Here is a 22,710-nt window from a genome sequence, read left to right as displayed (position 1 = left end):
TCAGCTTACCTCTCAGGTTCTCCCTTTGACCCTCCTGTCCTCATTCAGTTTCCTGGAAGCCTGAGTTAAGGTCTTGGCACTAGTAGGTTCCCAAATGTGCTCGGTGGCCACAGAGAACCACTGCATTTACGTGGTCTAGACTCTGGCCACATCCGCACACACCACACAGGGAATTCAGCCCCTCTCTGTGTGTATGGCTTCATGTGGACATGTGTGGGTGGGGCTGGGCTGCCGGGAATGGGAAGTGTTCATATCTCAGACAGGGATATTCTCACCCGGGAAAATGTGTCAGGATCTGAGGGGGTAGACACTGTAGTTTGCACAGGCACATTCTAAAATGACTACTGTTTGAGGTTTTGAGTCACAACATCTATTTGGAAGTTTTTAATGACATTTTATGGTTATAAAGGCTTGCATGAATCAGGAAACTCTAAAGTTTATACTGAAACGGGGAGACACTTAGTTTGAAGTTCTCCCAGCAGAAACAACCCAAATGGACAAGTGGCTGGAAATGGCATCCCAGGTCACTGTAGGTCAGGAGGACAGGAGCTCCAGGGAGGGAGTGTGTGCAGTGGGGTACGCCCTTCCCCTTTATTGTCTAGCCAGTCTCTGCTTATCTTCTCTAAGGGACACTTAGGGAAGGTGGGGGGGAGGGAGCCCCTTGTTCTGCTGTTCCTCAACCTTGCAGAACAGGGATCTAGATGTAGACTGAAATTATTTTTGAGGCTCTGACCTTGACAATAGGAGTCCCTGGGTGGCTCAAATGATTAAAGAGCTCAGCTACTAATTGAAAGATTGGTAGTTCAAATTCACTTGGAGAAGCCTTGGAAGACAGGCCTGGCTGCCTACTTCTGAAAGGTCACAGCCATTGAAAACCCTATGAGCACAGTGCTACTCTGAAGCATGGAATCGACTTGATGGCAACTGGTTTTTTTTTTTTTTTTTTTTGACCTTGACAATGGAGCCTAAAGGCATGGGGCAATGGGATTAGCTAGATTTGGCAAGAGGCAGGGGGTGGGGGGGTGGCAGGAGGGGGGTGAGGCTGAGCAGAAGGTGTTTGAAGGCTGGAGCCCTGGCTTTGGGAAGATTATTCTTCCGTGGCATGGTTTCCACATGGGTGGAAGCGAGGAGGATCATGCCTCTGAGGTCCCCTCTGGAGTCTGTTCAGGCCAATAATGTAGACATGAGCAGTGACTCTCCAAACACCTGAGATGAGGAGGAGTGGCTCAGGCATCCCCCCCCCCCGCCGCCCCAGCTCCTCTAATCAGGCCTGAGGAACTGCCTCCAGGATCCTCCCAAACTGTCCTAGATTCAGTCCCTGGAACAAATCTGAGACCGTGGAGTGCAGAAAGGACTTGACCAGGGGGCCAGGTGGCAGGTGGGGGTGGGGAATGCTCTGGAGCCCACCCTCCTCTCTGGCTTCTGGTCCCAGCCCCTGGGGAAGGAAGGAAGGAGGGAGGTTGAGAGCCTGTGTACTTTACAGATCACAGCTGCCTTGAGCAAACGATGCAGCCACCCGCCCAGCCAGGCAATGCCACCAAACACAAACAGCTGCCCAACTCGCCACCTCCTAGGCAAACAGCCCAGCTGGCTTGTGGGGCAAGGAGGGCCAGGCGGTCCCACCAGGCTGGGGCTGGCCATCGGCCGCTCCCCTCCCCTCAAAGTGCAGGGGCCCATTTCCTGCCACGAGCCCACACAGGACGCCTATCTCAACGGCTCAGGGTGGCTGACTTGGCTCAGGGTGGCTGACTTGCGGAGTGGCTTCCCCTGAAATGCTTGGGGTGGGGGTGGGGCTCCCAGTGAGGAAACCAGGGCACAGGAAGAGGTGGATCGCCTTCAAGGTCATGCAGCATGAGGCCAGACAGCCCCCTCTCACCTATGCTCACCCTAGAGAGGACACGGTCAAGTCAGAGTGGCTCTGGGCCACTCTCGGAGCTCCTGGTATGTGCCCTCTCCACAGGCACCAAGGGAGGTGCAACAGACCAGTGTCCACTGCTACCCCATATCTGCGTCAGTACAGGACAACCCTGCAGTCAGAGGGAAGGGGTTCCAGAGAGCTGATTTACAGCCCCCCTCCCAGATGAGGGAAGCTGTGGCTAACGGATGAGTTCTTTCTCAGGCCCTAAACTTCCTAGGTGGACTTGCTTCCTGGCTGGCCACACCTTCCTCGAAAGGGAGGCGAGGGACAGTGACTGGAGGGGCTGGGGAGGGCAGTGGTAGGGCTTGGGGATGGCTGGGGGACCAGAAGGATTTCAAGCCAGGACCTTGAAACGGGATGACAGGTCCCCAATGAGAGCTTAGCTGGAAAAAGGGCTCTCACTTCCAGTTGCCCTGCCGCCAGGGGGCGTCCTCACTGAGTCTCCAGGCAGCCCCTTTCCAAACACTTTGGGCATCTCTGTGCGTTTAACCCCTACTGAGAGGCATGGGAGGTACCCTGGCGGCACAGTGGTTAAGAACTGGGCTGCTGAAAGGAAGGTGGGTGGTTCAAACCCACCGGCAGCTCCACCCATCAGCAGCTCCGCAGAGAAAGATGGGACAGTCTGCTTCCGTAAAGATTACAGCCTTGAAATCCTATGGGGGCAGTTCTACTCTGTCCTTATAGGGTCACTACGAGTCTGAATGGACTGTAACAGTTTTTTTTTTTTTTGAGATGCATGGGGCTGCAAGTCGATTCCGACTCATAGTGACCCTATAGGACACAGTAGGGTTTTCTTGGCTGTAATCTTTGCGGAAGCCGCTGGGTGGGTTGAACCGTCAACCTTTCAGTTAGCATCTGAGCTCTTAACTATTTGTGCCGCCAGGGCTCCTTGGCCGGACAGTCAAAAGGACCAAACCAAATCCATTGCCGTCGAGAAAATTCCGACTCACAGCGACCCTGTAGGACACAGTAGAACTGCCCCATAGGGTTTCCAAGACTGTAAATCTTTACGGAAGCAGACTGTCACATCTTTCTCTCGTGGAGCGGCTGGTGGGTTTGAACCGCCAATCTTTCGGTTAGCAGCCGAGCATATAATCATTGCACCACCAGGGCTCAGGTTTCACAAGACGGGGAGTCGCTCAGTCCTTCGGACCCTCCTCACCTTGCCCTGCCCCGCCGAACCAACCCCATCCCTAGAAGTCGAGGTGCTCCCAGAGGCTGCCTCCTGACCCTCCCTCCCTCCCTTCTCCGGAGACCCCGCTGCCGGAGGAGGGCTGAGTCCATAGCAGTCGCAGCCAGAAAGGGGCTGGGCCGGGAAGGCCGGGGTCTTAGGGACAAGGGCGCGGGGTGGGGCCCCCCTCCGAGCCGGCATAGAGTCCCGGGAACTGGGCGCAGTGCCCACCCACCTTGCCGGTGAGATCGTAGCTCGGACTGCAAGGCGCGGAGCTCTCGGGGACCTCTGCATCCCGGGTGGCCGTGGCGCCAGGCGTGCCCAGCATGTCCCTGGACGAGAGGTGAGCTGGGGCTGGCTGCAGGCTGAGGGAGAGCAGGAACGGTGCCGCCCCGCGCTCCGCCCACTGCTTCCTCCCCTCTCTCGGCCAGGCCGGGACCCCGCAGACTCCTCCCCACCTGCCAACCCTAGACAACACCTTCTGCGAGGGCGCGCAGGGCTGCAGGATCAGCACCCTAGGGGTGACAGGCAGTCCCTGAGCAACACTGGCTTGGTCCAGAGCTCAGAGGGCAGGGATTAAATCCAGCCCTAGGACTGACCCCCCCCCCCCCAAGGCCACCAGCAGCCAGCGGTGGGTTCCTATTCTGGAGCTGTCTCTGGAGACCCCGCCAGGTGCGGAGGTCTGCATCGCCCGAACCCGCGGACCGGCGCCTACGTTCCGCCTGCTGCTGCGCAGCACCGCCAGCAGGCCGCGCTAGAGCTCCGGCCAGCAGGCTGCCAACAGTTGGCCCTTTGGGACGCCTCTGGGCATCTCAGCTCAGCGTTTGGTGCTTTCTGAGGACAGTGCCAAGGTGCCTTCCCTCGCGCACCCCCGGCCTCGCTTATCTGAATAAGTTTGTTTATCGACTGATATTCACCTGTAGCGCATTTGCACTGCGGTTTTCCAGCCCTAGCTGGTGTTCAGACTTTGACCATGTAGTATCATCACCTCTTATTTCCTCCTGACCTGCTGGGCTGTCCCCAGAACGCCCCACGATGGGAGAGCCTTCCCATGAGGGCTTCCCGCACACACCTCTGATCCCGGAGCTCCCAAGCCAGCCTAGCCTTTACTCAAAAGCAGCCCCCACACCTAGCTCTGTCCAAGTAGGCCGAAAACGTTAGGCCTTACATGTTGGGTCTTACATGATCCATGAAGTCCTGGATCTTTTTGAACAGAGGCACCAGGATATCCCAAGGCTGCTGCAACTTCAGGACAGGCCAGGGTGGGTGAGGAGTGTCCCCATAGTAGGGTTCAGGGACTCCTATGGCCTGGGCCAACCATTCAATTACCGCCTTCCCCGCAACATTCCATATGAGCGAATTCAGGTTACAGAGAAACAGAGTAGGCGCATCACAAAGGGGTGTGTAGGAAGGGGGAGGGAGACCTGCACCCCTTTACTTAGGTGTTGGGACTGAGAGGTAAGGAGCAGGCATGGATTATGGGTGACTGTAGGCCTTGTGGCACAGTGGTTAAGAGCTCGGCTACCAACCAAAAGGTTGGCAGTTCAAATCCACCAGCTGCTCCTATGAAACCCTACGGGACAGTTTTACTTTGTCCTATAGGGTCGCTATGAGTCGGAATGGACTTGATGGCAATGGATGTTTGTGTGTTTGTGGTGTAGGGCTTGTGGGGACTGTCTGTACAGCAGCCTTGTAATTTTTGGCATCAGCTGGAGCTATCTTCTGGCAGCTGGAAAAAAGCCCAGAGCAGGGACAGAGTGACCTGTGTAGAGCAAGGAGCTTGGGCCATGGCTTCTAGAGGTGGCATGCCATAACCTCGGTTCCTTCATCTATGTGTGGGATGCGACACCAGATTGAAAGATCCACGGAGGGTAGCAGCTGCACAGCTGCTCAGATATGTGATGTGGGCTACTGTTTGGTGCCAGATGGCACACACGTATCACCTCCCTACACCTCACATCATAACAAACCAAATAACACCTGGTCCACTCAGAGCCCAGGCTCCTGGGCTCCAGAGGGCTCATGCACGCCTGCTCCCTGCAGGGGTGAGGGTTTTCGCTGCAAGAAGGTAATGGTGGAAGAAGAAAGAGAGCAGGGATGTGCCATGCCCCTTGCTTGCTGCCCACTGTGGACCAGGCCCGCCAGCAGCTAACAGCTGTTTGTGGTGTTGGCTCCACTAAGACCCTCTTTGTCCCATGGCAGGTTCAGAATGAGGAAGGTTGCACATCAGTGTGAGTGCTCCAGAAATAATTGAGGAAATAAAACTACTGTCTTGCTGCATTGCCTCAGTGTACCTTGGATGGACTGATCTGACTGAAGGAAGTAGTCTGTGAACACAGAGGCAAGGCACGGTGACAAGGCCCACTGGGACAGTACAATGTCCTGTGGTGTGTTCAAGGGCAGCTTCGAGTGTGTCAGGAGGGGACCTGGGTTTGGAGTGGTCAGGGTTGGGGCTGTGCAGGGAGGCAGGCCTGCCCCAGAGGGAGGGCCTTGCCTGAGGAATTGCAGCTCACTAAGGGAGCAGGGTCTCTTTAGATGTGGTTACCAGGAGAAGGCCGATGTAGACCATGGGTTCCGGGAAATCCAGGCCTCTTAACCTTCATTTCTATGCTGAGTATACACCATGGCGGCCTACATCTCTCCTCATACACACAAAGACCTCACATCATAACACTCACGTACACTTTAAGTCACATCACAAACACACATCACCTCTCTACAACTCACATCATAACAAACACACACATCTAACTCACCTCATACCACACACGTATCCCTTAAATCATACTGCAAACACACACCTTGCACACACACATACACACACATAGACCTCACATTGTAACACACACTCCTCATGTCACACCGCAAACACACATAACTCACACTATAGATAAACGCACTTTACACCACACACACTACATCACATAACACACATATATCACATCGTACTACACACGCTTTCAGTCACATCACAAACACACATAACTTACACCACAAACACACACTTTACACCGTACCTCTCCCACACACACATATAATTTATATCATACAACAAACACACACATCCTACATCATACCACAAACACATACCTCATATACCACAAAACGCAGTGCCTTACACAACTTCCAAAAACACACATGTACAACTTCCCAAAACACAATTCTCAAATTATTTCCCCAAACACAGATACCTTATTTCACCTCAAACATTCATTTACCTCTTACCACATCACAGTTGCAGACAGGCTATGTCACACCATAAGAACATACATCATATCACTGCATACACACCCTTCGAATTGCCCCCACAGCTGACATCATCCCCAAACGCACACGTTGTTGTTAGGTGCCGTTGAGCTGGTTCCAACCCATAGCAACCCTGTGTACAACAGGATGAAATACTGCCTCGTCCTGCACCATTCTCATAATCATTGTTATGCTTGAGCCCATTGTTGCAGCCACTGTGTCAATCCATCTTGTTGAGGGTCTTCCCTTTTTCTCTGACTCTCTGCTTTACCAAGCATGATGTCCTTCTTCAGGGACCGGTCCCTCCTGATAGCATGTCCAAAGTATATGAGGTGAAGTCTCGCCAGCATAGTTTCTAAGGAGCATTCTGGCTGTACTGTTTCCAAGACAGACTTGTTTGTTCTTCTGGCAGTCCATGGTATATTCAATATTCTTCACCAACATCATAATTCAGAGGCATCAATTCTTCTTCAGTCTTCCTTATTCATTGTTCAGCTTTTGCATGACTATGAGGTCATTGAAAAAACCATGGCTTGGGTCACGGGCACCTTAGTCCTTAAAGTGAAATCTTTGCTTTATAACACTTAAAAGAGGTCTTTTGCAGCAGATTTACTCAATGTAAGGCATCGTTTGATTTCTTGACTGCTGCTTCCATGGGCGTTAATTGCGGATCCAAGTAAGATGGAATCCTTGACAATGTCGATTTTTCTCCATTTATCCTGGTATTGCTTATTGGTCCAGTTGTGAGAATTTTTAGTTCCTTTATGTTGAGGTGTAATCCATATTGAAGGTTGTAGTCTTCGATCTTCGTTAGTAAGTGCTTCAAGTCCTTTTCGCTTTCAGCAAGCAAGGTTGTATCATCTGCATAACGCAGGTTGTTAACGAGTCTCTAAGCCTGATGCTCTGTTCTCCTTTATATAGTCTGGCTTCTCGGATTATTTGCTCAGCATAAAGATTGAATAAGTATGGTGAAAGGATACAACCCTGACACACACCTTCCCTGACTTTAAACCACGAAGTATCCCCTTTTTCTGTTTGAGCGACTGCCTCTTGGCCTATGTACAAGGTTTCTAACGAGTACGTTGAAGTGTTCTGGAATACTCATTCTTCACAATGTTATCCATAATTTGTTATGATCCACATAGTCGAATGCCTTTGCATAGTCAATAAAGCATAGGCAAACATCTTTCTCTGATTTCAGCCAGGATCCATTCTGACATCAACAATGATATCCCTGGTTCCACTTCCTCTTCTGAATCCAGTTTGTATTTCTGGCAGTTCCCTGTCATGTACTGCTGCAACTGCTTTTGAATAATCTTGAGCAAAATTTTACTTGGGTGTGATAGTAATGATATTGTCTGATACTTTATGCATTCTATTGGATCATCTTTTTTAGGAATAGGCATAAATATGGATGTCTTCCAGTCGGTTGACCAGGTAGCTGTCTTCCACAGTTCTTGGCATAGATGAGTGAGCATTTCCAGCGCTGCATCCATTTGTTGAAATATCCCAGTTGGTGTTCTGTCAATTCCTGGAGCCTTCTTTTTTTGCCAATGTCTTCAGTGCAGTTTGGACTTTTTCCTTCAGTACCATTGGTTCTTGATCATATGCTACCTCCTGAAATGATTGAACGTGGATCAGTTCTTTTTGGTACAGCGACTCTATGTATTCCTTCCATCTTCATTTGATGCTTCCTATGTCATTCAGATTTTCCCTTGTAGAATTCTTCAGTATTACAACTTGAGGCTTGAATTTTTTTTCTTTACTTCTTTTAGCTTGAGAAATGCTGAGCGTGTTCTTCTCTTTTGGTTTTCTAATTCCAGGTCTTTGCACATGTCATTATAATACTTTGTCTTCTTGAGCTGCTCTTTGAAATCTTCTGTTCGGCTCTTTTACTTCGTTATTTCTTCCATTTGCTTTAGGTACTCAACATTCAAGAGCAAGTTTCAGAGTCTCTTCTGACATCCATTTTGGTCTTTTCTTTCTTTCTTGTCTTTTTAATGACCACTTGTTTTCTTCATGTATGATGTCCTTGAAGTCATTCCACAACTTGTCTGGTCTTCAGTCATTAGTATTTAATGTGTCATCTATTCTTAAGATTGTCTCTAAATTCAAGGTAGTACTTTGACTCTCATGGACTCGTTTTAATTTTTTTTAGCTTCAACTTGAACTTGCATAGGAGCAATCGATGGTCTGTTCCTTATTCGGCCCCTGGCCTTGTTCTGACTGATGATACTGAGCTTTTCCATTACCTCTTTCCACAGATGTAGTTGATTTGATTCCTGTGTATTCCGTCTGGTGAGGTCTACATGTATAGTTGCCATTTGTGTTGTTGAAAAAAGTTATCTGCAATGAAGAAGTCATTCATCTTGCAAAATTCTATCATGTGATCTCCGGCATTGTTTCTATCACCAAGGCCATATTTTCCAACTACTGTTCCTTCTTTGTTTCCAGCTTTCACATTCCAATCACCAGTAATTATCAATGAATCTTGATTGCATGTTTGATCAACTTCAGACTGCAGAAGTTGGTAAAAATCATCAATTTCTTCATCTTTGGCCTTAGTGGTTGGTGCATAAATTTGAATAATAGTCATATTAACTGGTTGTCCTTGTAGGTGTATGGATATTATCCTCCCATCACTGACAGCATTGTACTTTAGGATAGATCTTGAAATGCTCTTTTTGATGATGAACGCAATGCCATTTCTCTTCAGTTGGTTATTCCTGGCATAGTAGATCATACGATTGTGTGATTCAAAATGACCAGTATCAGTCCATTTCAGCTCACTAATGCCTAGGATATCGATGTTTATGTGTTCCATTTAATTTTTGACGATTTTCAATTATCCTAGATTCATACTTCATACATTCCAAGTTCCTGTTATTAATGGATGTTTGAAGCTGTTTCTTCTCATCAGCAAATGAAGGTCCTGAAAGCTTGACTCCATCCACATCATTAAGGTTGACTCTACTTTGAGGAGGCAGGTCTTCCCCAGTCATATTTTGAGTGCCTTCCAACCTGAGGAGCTCATCTTAGGGCATTATATCAGACAATGTTCCACTGCTATTTGTAAGGTTTCCACTGGCTAATTTTTTTTCAGAAGTAGATTGCCAGGTCTTTCTTCCCAGTCTTAGTTTGGAAACTCCACTGAAACCTGTCCAACATGGGTGACCCTGCTGGTATTCAAATACCAGTGGCATAGCTTCCAGCATTGCAGCGACACGCAAGCCACCGTAGTATGACAAGCTGACAGACGCATGGGTCCAAATGCACATATTACTCTCCAAATAAAACACTCCTTATATTGCCCCTAACATCTCTCATCACTCCCAAATACATACTGCACAGAAATCCAAAATGAAAACTCACCCCACATTATCTCCCAAACAAATATGCCTGCCCTCCTGTACCACAACACACACCCCACACATTCACACACTGTACTCATGTAGCAGGTGGTGAACGCCACATGAAAATTTCCTAGGTGTTCAGAGTGGGGACCTTGTGTGCAACCAAGGATATCCAAGAGGGCCTCCATGATATCAGGTGTAAGCAGGAAGGGCATTCAGGTGGATGGAACAAAAGCCCAGAGCTAGGGAAAGCACACATAGCCTGTGTGGGCAGGGTCAGGTATGGAGAGGAGAGTAGGCCAGAGCTGCAGGGACAGGGCCTTAACTTGAGCTCTTCAAAATATGGTGCATGGACCACTTGCGTCACAGGCTCAGGGTGGGTGTTAAAATGCAGATTCTGGGCCTCCACCCCAGTCCTATGGAATCAGCACCTCTGTGGATGAGTTCGAGAGTCTACGTTTAAGATTAGCTTCCCCCTGGAGACTTTTATGCACACTAAACAAGAGTTTGAAGACCACTGGTCTAAATGGTGCAAGATCTTGACCAGCAGATGATGAATTTAGACTTTATTTGGTAGGTAATAGTGAGCCTCTTAAGGTTTAAGGTGGAGGGTGAGCAGAGTGAGGCTTTAGGCAGATACATTTTGCAGCAGTATATAGGCAAGACTAAAGAGTTTGGGGGAAACTGAGGTGAGAAGTTACAAGGAGGACATGAGCTAGAGTGGATGAGGGGCTGACTGGGAAGACTACGATGTGAACCCTATCACAGCCAGCTCCCCAGTAAACCCATCAGGAGGACTTGAAGTCAGGTTGATGGAGCTGGTGATGGAGGAGTTGGGGAAGACCTTGATTTGAGAAGCATCTACCCAGCACCTGGGCAGGTCCCACATACAGAAGGCAATGGGCCTGGTAGTTTCTCTGGTGAGGGATGTTTGAGAGGTACTGGGAGCTGGCCTGAGGACACACCCCACATAGCCATCCCACTCACCTCTGCCTCCTCCAAAGTGCAAGACCAAGGACTCCATCCGGCCTGCCCAGGTTGCACTCAACCTCTGAGCTGGGCCAGCAGGAGCTTCTGTGGTCCCTCTCTTTAGGCACCAGCACATAGGAATTCTGGACTAGAGCCAGGGCCAGCTACAGGGCACTTGTAAATTGCCAGCAGTGAGTAGTGTTTAAATCTCTGTGTACATGACAGCCTGTGGAACTCCAGACCACTGAGGCCTCAATGTTTTCTAGCCCCTTTGCTCAGCATGACATGGGAGACTTTAGGTGCTATGCTCTGTGCAGAAGGATAGAAAGAGACCTCTCTGAACCAGAATGGAGGGTCCTTAGCATTGGATGGAGTCCCTGGGTGGTGCAAACAGTTAATGTACTTGGCGGCTAACCAAAAAGTTGGATGTTTGAGTATACACAGAGGTGCATTGGAAGAAAGGCCTGGTGATCTACTTCTGGAAATTAAAACAAACAAGAAAAACCTCTTACTCTTGAGCTGATTCTGACTCATAGTGACCCTATAGGACAGAGTAGAACTGCCCCCATGGAGTTTTCAAGAAGCAGCTGGTGGATTTGAACTGCCAACATTTTGGTTAGCAGCCAAGCTCTTAACCACGGAGCCACGAGGCCTCCTTCTGGAAAATTAGCCATTAAAACCCCCGTGGAACACAGTTATATTCTGACACACATGGAAGAGTCATGAGTTGGAGGCCAGTTGATGGCAACTGCAACTGTAGTACTGGAGAGAGTGGTGGGAAGGGGGCTGCAGACCTGTAAAAATGGAGTGGTGGTGGTGCCTGACCTCCTCTAACTTCACAAAGGGGAAGGAGAATCAAGATCAAATGCTCAGGCATACCTTCAATTTCCAACCTTTTCACCAATTCTGACACCAGCCATCCCCCGCATGGCACTTTCTACTTCTCTGTTGAGTTTGGTAATTCATTGCAATGCTACACAGAACTCACAAACCATACTAACAGCTATGGGGTTTATTAGGGAAGTAACAGGTTACAGTTCAGGATCAGAAATGATTCAGGATACAGTTCTGCAGTCAGGACAGCTTCTCAGTTGTTCCCACTGGCAGGCCTCTCCCTGGCCTTCGGCCTCTGCCCCTTGGTTCCTTGGGCCCTCGGGCCTCTTGGGCTGGTCTGCTCAGGCAAGGGTTACAAAGCTTTTTAGCTTTGCCAGTAAGTGCCCAGAGGCACTCCGCTCTGCCAGGAAGCCTCCTGCCTGAAGGCGCTCAACTCTTCCCACTCCATGGATCGGCAAGCCTAACTCTGCTGACAAGTGCCCAGAGGCACCCCACTCCACTAGGAAGCTTCCTGCCTGAAGGTGCTCAGCTCTCTCACTCTGTGGGTCCACACACCCACTGTAACCGCCTTTTTCCGTGGGCCAGGAAGTCCACTGTGCCACCTCATGATGGTCTCCTGGCTTTACTCCTGCTGTTTCTCTGCTATCACTTTTTGCTATCTTGCACCATCTCAGTGTTACAGTTCTCTCTGTCTGTCTCCTGGGTCTAGGAGATTCTCAGTGCTGGACCCCAGGTCCAAAGGACGCACTCTGCTCCTGTCTCTTCTTTTTAGTGGTAGTGAGATCCCCCTGTCTGCCTCTTGGATGGCTCATTTTAAGCCCAACAGGATGGAAAAACTGACCAATCCCTTCATTAGGATTCTACACACCTTATTTGCATGGTCCCACCCTCACAAGGGTGCCATGCACCTTATTTGCATTATTAGCAAGCTATCCTATTCCCTTGATGGACCACAAGAATCTCATTTGCATAGCTCCACCCAGTCATTTGTGGGCGTTACAAGACCATGGTAAGAAAGGCCATATGTGATTGTTAAGGTTGTGTGTCAACTTGCATGGACTGTGATTCTCAGTAGTTTGGCAGTTATGACATAGTTTGGCAGTCATATGATGTCATGATCACTTCCATGATGAGATTCGATATAACATGATCAACCCCATGATGGGATCTGCTGTGAGTAGCCAATCGGTTGAAAGGGAGTTTCCTTAGTTGTGTGGCCTGCATCAAATATAAGTTGACATTCTGGCAAGGCTCGGGGGCTTCTTGCTTGCACTGATCCTGCAGCTGGCTCCTGTTCGTCCGACCTCCAGTTCTTGGGATTTGAGCTAGCAGCTTACCTGTGGTCTTGCCTGCTGATCTTGGGATTCAACAATCTTTGCAACCTGTGAGCAAGAGCTCTGCTCTCTGACCTGCCGATCTTTGGTTCTCCAGCCCCTGCGGCTATGTGAATCAGGAGAAGCCTCTGTCCTTACTCATGGACTTGGGACACTCCAGCCTTTACAGCCACATGATGCATTTCCTTGATATAAATCTCTCTCTATATATATTCACAACCCTGATGCACACCTTTCCTGACTTTAAACCAATCAGTATCCCCTTGTTCTGTCCGAACAACTGCCTCTTGATCTATGTAAAGGTTCCTCATGAGCACAATTAAGTGTTCTGGAATTCCCATTCTTCACAATGTTATCCATAATTTGTTATGATCCACACAGTTGAATGCCTTTGCACAGTCAATAAAACACAGGTAAACATCCTTCTGGTATTCTCTGCTTTCAGCCAGAATCCATCTGACATCAGCAATGATATCCCTGGTTCCATGCTCTCCTCTGAAACTGGCCTAAATTTCTGGCAGTTCCCAGTTGATATGCTACTGCAACCGTTTTTGAATGATCTTCAGCAAAATTTTGCTTGCATGTGATATTAATGATGTTTTTCTATAATTTCCACATTTGGTTGGATCATCTTTCTTGGAATAGGCGTAAATATGGATCTCTTCCAGTCAGTTGGCCAGGAAGCTGTCTTCCATATTTCTTGGCATAGACGAGTGAGGACCTCTAGAGCTGCATCAGTTTGTTGAAATATCTCAGTTGATATTCTATCAATTCCCGGGGCCTTGTTTTTCGCCAATGCCTGCAGAGCAGCTTGGACTTCTTCCTTCAGTACCATCAATTCCTGATTATATGCCACCTCTTGAAAGGTTGAACATCGACTAATTCGTTTTGGTGTGTATTCCTCCCATCTTCTTTTGATGCTTCCTGTGTTGTTTAATATTTTCCCCATAGAATCCTTCACTATTGTAACTCGAGGCTTGAATTTTTAATCTGTTCTTTCAGCTTGAGAAATGCTGAGCATGTTCTTCCCTTTTGGTTTTCCATCTCCAGCTCTTTGCACATCTCTTTATAATACTTTACTTTGTCTTCTTGAGCTGCCCTTAGAAGTCTTCTGTTCAGTTCTTTTACTTCATCAATTCTTCCTTTTGCTTTAGCTGCTCACAGTTCGAGAACAAGTTTCAGAGTCTCCTCTGACATCCATCTTGGTCTTTTCTTTCTTTCCTGTCTTTTCAATGACCTCTTGCTTTCTTCATGTATGATGTCCTTGATGTCGTTCCACAACTCGTCTGGTCTTCGGTCACTAGTGTTCTATGCGTCAGATTTATTCTTCAGATGGTTTCTAAATTCAGCTGGGATACACTCAAGGTCATATTTTGGCTTCTGTGGACTTGCTCTGATTTTCTTCAGTTTCACCTTGAACTTGCATATGAGCAATTGATGGTCTGTTCCACAGTTGGCTCCTGGCCTTGTTCTGACTGATGATATTGAGCTTTTGCATGGTCTCTTTCCACAAATGTAGTCAGTTTGATTTCTGCGTGTTCCATCTGGCGTGGCCCATGTGTATCGTTGCTGTTTATGTTGGTGAAAGAAGGTATTTGCAATGAAGAAGTCGTTGGTCTTGCAAAATTCTGTCCTTCAATCTCCAGCATTGTTTCTACCACCAAGGCCATATTTTCCAACTACTGATCCTCCTTCTTTGTTTCCAACTTTTGCATTCCAGTCACCAGTAATTATCAATGCATCTTGATTGCACGTACAATCAATTTCAGACTGCAGCAGCTGATAAAAATCTTCTGTTTCTTCGTCTTTGGCCTTAGTGGTTGGTGGGTAAATTTGAATAATAGTCGTATTAACTGGTCTTCCTTGTAGGCGTATGGATATTTTCCTATCGCTGGCAGTGTTGTACTTCAGGATAGATCTTGAAACGTTCTTTTTGACGATGAATGCAACACCATTTCTCTTCAAGTTGTCATTCCCAGCATAGTAGGCTATATGATTGGCTGATTCAAAATGGCCAATACCAGTCCATTTCAGCTCACTAATGCCTAGGATATCGATGTTTATGCTTTCCATTTCATTTTTGATGATTTCCAAGTTTCCTAGATTCATACTTAGTACATTCCAGGTTCTGATTATTAATGGATGTTTGCAGCTGTTTCTTCTCATTTTGAGTGGTGCCACAACAGCAAATGAGCAAATAAAATGAGAAGCTGGACTATATGAAGAAGAACGGGGCATCAGTATCGGACCAAGACTCATTAACAACCTGTGTTATGCAGATGACACAACCTTGCTTGCTGAAAGTGAAGAGGACTTGAAGCACTTACTAATGAAGATCAAAGACCACAGCCTTCATTATGAATTGCACCTCAACATAAAGAAAACAAAAATCCTCACAACTGGACCAATAAGCAACATCATGATAAACAGAGAAAAGATTGAAGTTGTCAAGGATTTCATTTTACTTGGATCCACAATCAACAGCAATGGAAGCAGCAGTCAGGAAATCAAATGATGCATTGCATTGGGTAAATCTGCTGCAAAGGACCTCTTTAAAGTGTTGAAAAGCAAAGATGTTACCTTGAAGGCTAAGATGCACCTGACCCAAGCCAGGGCATTTTCAATCGCATCATATGCATGTGAAAGCTGGACCATGAATAAGGAAGACCCAAGAAGAGATGACACCTTTGAATTGCGGTGTTGGCAAAGAATGTTGAATATACCATGGACTGCCAAAAGAACAAACAAATCTTTCTTGGAAGAAGTACAGCCAGAATGCTCCTTAGAAGCAAGGATGGCGAGACTGCATCTTACATACTTTGGACATGTTGTCAGGAGGGATCGGTCCCTGGAGATGGACATTATGCTTGGCAGAGTACAGGGTCAGCGGAAAAGAGGAAGATCTTCAACGAGGTGGATTGACACAGTGGCTGCAACAATGAGCTCAAGCATAACAACGATTGTGAGGATGGCTCAGGACCGGGCAGTGTTTCATTCTGTTGTGCATAGGGTCACTATGAGTCGGAACCGACTTGACGGCACCTAATAACAACAACATATATATTTACGTGCTTTATGGGTTTGGCTTCTCTAGAGAACTCACCCTAAGACACCATATAAAATTGATCCATTACTCACAGGAGGGATGAGAGCTGCAACTCTCTTGGTGTGCAAGTGAACTACACAAGGGACCCCACCCCGTCCACATGTGACCCCCAGAAAGCCTGTTGTGTGCTGTTGCCGCTGCCCTCCATCAGCAGCATTGGAAGTTCCCTGGGTCTGTGTCCCATCTGTGGAGGAGGATATATGCTGCATGTCATGGACTGAATTATGTCCCCCCAAAAATGTGTATATCAGCTTGGTTGGCCATGATTCTCATGTTTCTGTGGTTGTCCTCCATCTTGTGGTTGTAATTTTCTGTTAAAGAAGATTAGTGTGGGATTGTAACACCCTTACCAGGTTACATCCCTGATGCAATGTAAAGGGAGTTGCCCCGGGGTGTGGCCTGCACCACCTTTTATCTTTCAAGAGGTAAAAGGAAAGGGAAGCTAGCAGAGAGGGGGGACCTCAAACCACCAAGAAAGCAGTGCTGGGGGCAGAACACGTCCTTTGGACCAGGGTCCCTGTGCAGAGAAACTCCTAGTCTGGGGGGGTGGAGGGGAAGATTGATGAGAAGGCCGACAGAGAGAGAAAGCCTTCCCCTGGAGCTGACACTCTGAATTTGGACCTTTAGCCTACTTTACTGTGAGGAAATAAACTTTTTTTTTTTTTTTTTGTTAAAGCCATCTACTTGTGGTATTTCTGTTACAGCAGCACTAGATAACCAAGACACCCAATTCATGGCCCAGGTCATGCCTCTTGTCCCTGTTGTCCCCAGTCCCAGGCCTAGGTGAAGCCCTCAGGCCCTCACTCAATGTTAGCTGCCCACAGGTTTGTTCTGTGGTGAATCAAGCCTTCCTGCTACTGACCACGGTGACTGAAGCGAAGCAAACAGTGGAGGCTCTAGAAGGCCCACCCTGAGGAGACAGAGGGAGAGCCCAGGCTGTCCTGTCTTTGGCTGCTCACAACCTCAGTTTGACATACTTTCTTCCTCCTCATAAGAAAATTTTCTCACTGTTGTAACCAAACTAGTGGCGAAATTCGGAGGCCCCACCCCGTGACATCTATGGAGCATGAATCAGAGTTCTCACATCCACACCCATGTCTAGTCCATGCTCTGCCATCTGTGGAAGGACTTGAGTGGGTGAGGAGATGTGGGTGTGATTGTGGGGTACAGTGCGCCCACTCTGCTGAAGGACAGACTGGGCCTGGCGGGTGGGGGGCCTCTGGCACTAGGGTACCCTGCTTGGCTTCATGGCAGACTGGCCCAGAGCTCAGGGATGGCTAGCTGGAACTCAGCCCTGTCCTTCCCAGCTCTCCTCCACAGCCTGGCCAGCCCCAGTCACAAGAGAGTCCTGGGCCTTGTGTTTCAGGACTAGTTCTAGGCCCTGGCACACCCCAGCCAGGCTCTCCTATTGGACAATTACCCTGAAACAATGCTCCCCTTGGGTCCCTTTGTGTTCCTCCCTGCGACTTAGTGGGCAAGCCCACTTTCTGGGTGTTGCTCGCTCTCTTCCAACTGTGTAGCACTACTGTGGCTCAGCCCTTTGGGTGGCCTCCCAGGTCCTGTGTCTGCTTGTTCTCAGAGGTTGGCCTTAAAAACGCCATGCTGCTGAGAAATGACGTTTGCTCTTCCCCATCTCTGGACACTGGCGTTCTGGAGACCCCAAAGCAGCCCCTGCTGCTCTTGCCACTGTCCAAGAGACCTTCTCCAAAGGTCCCTCAGGAGGTCAAGAGTCACTGAGAGCATGGAGGGGAGGGAGGATGCATGGTAGAGGGAGGATTCCTTGGTTCTCAAATGAGTCCCGGTCAAAAAAAGTTGAAGAAGCTTTCTTAATCATAGCTGCCCAGCTGTGCCCAGGGAGAGGCAGAGTGCTACAAACTGAACTTGAGCCCTTGGCCTGCCAGCTCCCTAGGACCCATATGACAATGCTAAGTTTGGACTAGGTTTAAAATCTTAAGCCATCCCGTTGCCCTTTCAGATTCCTCTTGCCCTGGAAGGCTGACCTGAGCAATCTGTGTTAAGATATTCCTATTACTTTCTAGATTCTAGTCGGATTCAGCCAATGGAAAGCCCCATAAGAAGACTGTGGGGAGGGAGGCAGGAGGAGAGTGAGGTGGGAGGGGGAATTTATTCCCCTGGCTACCTCCCTGGGGGATGCTGTGGGCTGCTGCATCCCATCACTGAAGGTGGCAGCTCCTGCCGTAGCCCTCCTCATCCCCGGGTTCTGGTGGTGGCCCCCCTCTTCCACTTTCAGGCCATGGTGGAATGGAGGCCCTCTGCCATCCCTGGTGTTCTCCCTGCACCCCACCTACACCTTGGGAAATGGTCTTCTTATCAAACTTTCTTGTATGATCCCATATGAATGAGTGTCCACCTGCTTCCTACTGGGAACCTGATAGATATACACCAAGGCCCAGAGCCGGCAAGGCCAGCGGGTGCTTACTGTGAATCCAATGCCCACGGTTGCTGAGAAGGAGCCTGGGATGAACTTTCCCTGGTCGAACTGAACCAGCAGAGATGTCTTCCCCACACCACTGTCACCCACCAGGATCGTCTGAAATTGTAGCAGAGAGAGGGTCAGTGCCAGCACTGGGTGTAGGTTTCTGAGACATCATGTGGCTGTAGGACAGGTTCTTTCTAAGTACACAGAGACACACACACAAACCAAGCCCTGATTTTCTGTCGCATTCACTGAAGGAGGCATGAAGGCACAGAGGAAATCTCATCTTAACCTAAGTTAACGAACACCTGTGGTAACCAGGAGAATATGGCTTGCAGATTTCCAACCAAACAAAACCAAACCAGTTCCTGTTGAGTTGATTCTGGCTCATGGCAGCCCTATGTGTGTCAGAGTAGAACTACCTCCACTGGGTTTTCAATGGCTATGATCTTTTGGAAGTAGATTGCCAGGTCTTCCTTCTGAGGTGCCTCTGGGTGGATTTGAGCCACCAATCTTTCTGTTAATAGCTAGTGCTATTAACAGGGACTTTAAGGCAGGTCTGTTCCCAGTAGATGAGAGATTCCTCTGATAGCAGATGTTGACTAGAGGACTCCCTGATGGCCTTCTGGAACTTTCCATAGACTGCACAGCAGTCTAGGATGCTCCCACTCGACCTTCCCTCCTCTTTGCTTTTCTGGTCCATGGTCTGATGGCTCTCCTGGCTCCTACCCCATTTGCTCTCACAGGTGTTTCCCCTAATAAAATCCTTGCATATTTAATCCCCTCTTGACATCTGCTTCTTGGAAGACCCAGAGTATGGGAAAGTCCAAAAAAAAAATGTCTACAGAATAAAGCAGAAGCAAGATGTCTGGGTATGTGCTTTGGGAAGAGTTCACTCTTGTCCCTAGAATGGGGAGTTGGAGAGGACTATATTTCAAAGAGAAACAGAGCTTGGAAAGGCAGGGAAAGGTCACTTTGCTCTGGGGAGAGGGGTCTGTAGTGGAAGAAGTGAGAAGAAGAACTAGTCTGGGAGTCCAGGTGAAATATTTGAAAGAAAATTATAAGCAACAGAGAAAAAATATACGTGAATCCAGAGACTGGCACCCAATGAAAGAACGAATGGATAAATGCCTTAGTTTCACAGTGGCCAATAGCCACTTCCCAAAGGCAAGCACTAAGGGTGGTTGGAAAGACTTAGAAGATGCAGCATTTAGGTGGACTTGCAAAAACATAAAGACATTAAAAAAAAAAAAAAGCATAATAGTTAACAGGACCTCCTTGGGTCAGGCCCATGAACCTCAGCCCCTCAAATGTTCCAGATGGGTCTGCTTAAATCCATGACCTTAGATATACAATATGGAGCCCTGGTGACACAACATTTAAGCACTTGGCTATAACCAATAGGTTCAAACTCACCCACCAACCCCTCTGTGGAAGAGAGAACGGGCAATCTGCTCCTGTGAAGATTAACACCCTAGAAAATCCTATGGGGCAGCTCTACTCTGTCACATGGGTCAAAAATGAGTCAAAAATTGACTTGATGGTACCTAGTAACAACAGATCACAAAGGAGTTTCTCTCTCCACTCAACAGCTCCACTCAACAGCTGATTTTCCTGATGTTCTCCACATTGGCTCCAAATTTCACTGCTTGAAGAAGCCATATGTCAGCTTCAGGTCCAGGTTTTTCACTGCATATTCCCTCTTCCAGAGCATGTATCAAGATGTTAACTAACCACAGGTTCTAACCAAAACCTCCTTGTCAGCCTCGCCACTGTTCACACAAGTGTCTTTGTTTTCACTTCCGGAGTCATTTTGTTTCGTCTGTATTTATGCTTTGCCTACTTCCAAAAGGGATTTGAAATGGCTTAAAGCAAAACCCACATATACAATGCGGCAACGAAAGATAACGCCTGAGAAAAGGAAAGGTATGTATGTGTGCGTCTGCGAATATTCCACCCTGGAAGGAGGCTATGTTGTTACCGCATTTGAGTGTTACGTTTGGTTCTAGACTTGCTGGCAGTCAAAACAAAATGGGAAACAAGATGGTGCCTATGGCACTCATTATCTGACAAAGAAAGCCTGAGCACTTTCATTCAACAAGGATTTTTTTCCCCAGCATGCAATTCTAAGGGAAATTTGTTATGTGGGTTCTTTTTTTTTTTCTTGATTATTATGGTAAATATAATATGTAACAAAACAGATACCATTTCACCGTTTTTTTTCTACCCATACAATTCAGTGACCTGAATTACGTTCTCTTGTTGGTCAGCCATCACCACTGTTTCCAAAAATTTCCATCACTCTTAACAGAAACCCAGTGTACCCTAAGCGACGAGCCCCCTTTTCCCCCTCTCTTTCACTTTTGCCCTTAGTAACCACTAATAAACTTTTATCTCTATACGCTTGCCTATTCTAGATATTTCATATTGCCATGGGGATTCTTATACAAGGAACCCTGAATAACAAACGGGCATTTGTGATTTTGCAGAAGAGGTGAAGCATTTCCGATAGCTTTGTATCGACCCTTGATAAAAGCAAGGCCTAACGGCCTAACACTAAATCATACGTCAGTGGAGGCCTCTTGGTGGGGAACTGGGCTAATGTTAAGTATGCTTCTTTCCTGTAGCTCCAGGATTCAGGGACAGCATTTAGAAAACCTCAGTGAACTGAGCGGTTACAACACTCGTAAAGTGGCTCTGAGTGACCTTCTTAACAGCACAGGAAATTCAGATGCCGTAAAGAAAAAGATCGATAGATCTGACTGCATAGAAATACAAATGTTCTGGTTGACAGAATATACCAGAAACAACGTCGAAAGAGAAATGATAGAAGGAAAATATCTGCTCAGAGCCGCTTGGATTAAGTCTCCATTCTTGATTCAAAGGAGATCCTGCCAGCCTAGGCTGGGCCCAGGAGCAGAAGGCTGGGCCACAGGCAGAGCTTCTAGAAGCTCAGAGGCTGTTCCCTTCCTGCTGCCCACCTGCAAGAAGGAAGGGTTATCCTATGGCTCTCGAAGCAACTGCCTCCTGTCTTCCCGGGCTGCCCATCCTCTAGATTACTCTGTCATTTTCTCTGGGAGTCAAGGCTTCCCTGTTTGCAGAGGACGATGTCCCTCAGCGTAACTGGCCAGTGCCCTGTGCGGAGGGAGTGCCGAAAGATTAGTGGGGACCAGAGCGGGGCTGAGTCCCTCCCGCCATCACTGATCTCATTTTATGGTTGGACATATGTGAAGTGAGTGGCCGTCTAGGCCACATCCTGGAACACCCCTATCTTATCAGCTGCTGTTTTAGTATGCAAATTACCTTCCTGCATCCCCACTTGTTCCCAATTAGGATATGAGGGGGGCTTATGTCCCCCCATGGGGCCCACTGACTCCTCAAAATGTCTCAGGGCATGCGTGGCACATAGCAAAAGTGGTTCCAGGTGCAGAATGTGAAAAAGGCCCAATTCCTTTCATAACCTCTGAGCCTGAGCCTGAGGGCTTGCTGGGATCTTGATGGGGGAGGGGAGAGAAGGGGCTAGGCAAGGTTGTCAGAAAGAAGGAAAAGAGACAGGCAAAGCGGCTGCTTTCTTTTCTCCTTTCTTCCTTACCTCGACAAATATTTTATTACAGAGATGGGGTGGGGGATGGGAGGAACGGCAATAGTCACAAGAGTGAGCTAGTTTCTTCAGGGTGGGGCCTCTAGTACAATCAACAAGTTTCTGGAGGAACCAGGTTGGTGTGGACATCCACAGACTCTCACCTGTTTGGCCGGACACAGCAGTGAGAGTTTCCGGAATGTTCTCTGGACGGCTGCCCCTCTTGTCCATTGGACTAGCAGTTCCCAGCTCGCATCTTCCTACCCTTGGAGCCCCTTTCTTTGCAGTCTAGGTTTTGATACTCTTAGGCCTCTCACACCCTCATATGAATCTCTGGTCTAGAATCTGCCCTCTGGTGTTCTGGCTTTGGCCCCAAGCCTCCCATAATCCCGTTAAACTCCTGACCACCTGGGCCCCTTCGAATCTGGCTACACTCAAAGTTCCAGGTCCTTGGGTTTCCCAAGACCTCCTCTGGTGGAGTTGGGTCCCCTGCCCCAGCCTTCCCACCAGGGGAGGAGGATTGGACAAAGAACTATCCAGAAACGATGGGCCTGTGTGTTCAAAGCCCCTCAAGGCAGGGAAAGGGCTGTAAAGTTCTTGTTTTAGAGAAAGCCCATCGAGGTTCCGGTAGGGAGGTATTTCTCAGAATCTCATGATCCCCACTATTTCTTGTGTTGCTAACTGCCCTGAAACCTCACCAATTCCACCTCCTTCCTCTTTTAGTCTTATGCACCAGTGGGAAGTGGCTGCAAGAGGAAGTAC

General features: G+C 48.2%; 1 protein-coding gene across 3 annotated transcripts in view; it reads right to left on the bottom strand.

Annotated features, from left to right (window-relative positions):
- RAB37 (RAB37, member RAS oncogene family) overlaps positions 1-22,710 on the bottom strand; it is a 69,941-nt gene that overhangs the window by 5,883 nt on the left and 41,348 nt on the right. The window contains exon 2 of one of the 3 annotated variants that reach the window (XM_049860288.1): positions 18,372-18,482. In XM_049860288.1, coding sequence (XP_049716245.1) covers positions 18,372-18,482 — 111 coding nt within the window. Of the gene's footprint in view, positions 1-3,324; positions 3,499-18,371; positions 18,483-22,710 lie in introns of those variants that run through there. The other 2 variants (XM_049860286.1, XM_049860287.1) reach the window with 2 other exon arrangements.

The sequence above is a fragment of the Elephas maximus genome, chromosome 19 (assembly GCF_024166365.1).
Source record: "Elephas maximus indicus isolate mEleMax1 chromosome 19, mEleMax1 primary haplotype, whole genome shotgun sequence".
Lineage (NCBI taxonomy): Eukaryota > Metazoa > Chordata > Mammalia > Proboscidea > Elephantidae > Elephas > Elephas maximus.
This window is presented reverse-complemented; position numbering and strand designations above follow the sequence as displayed.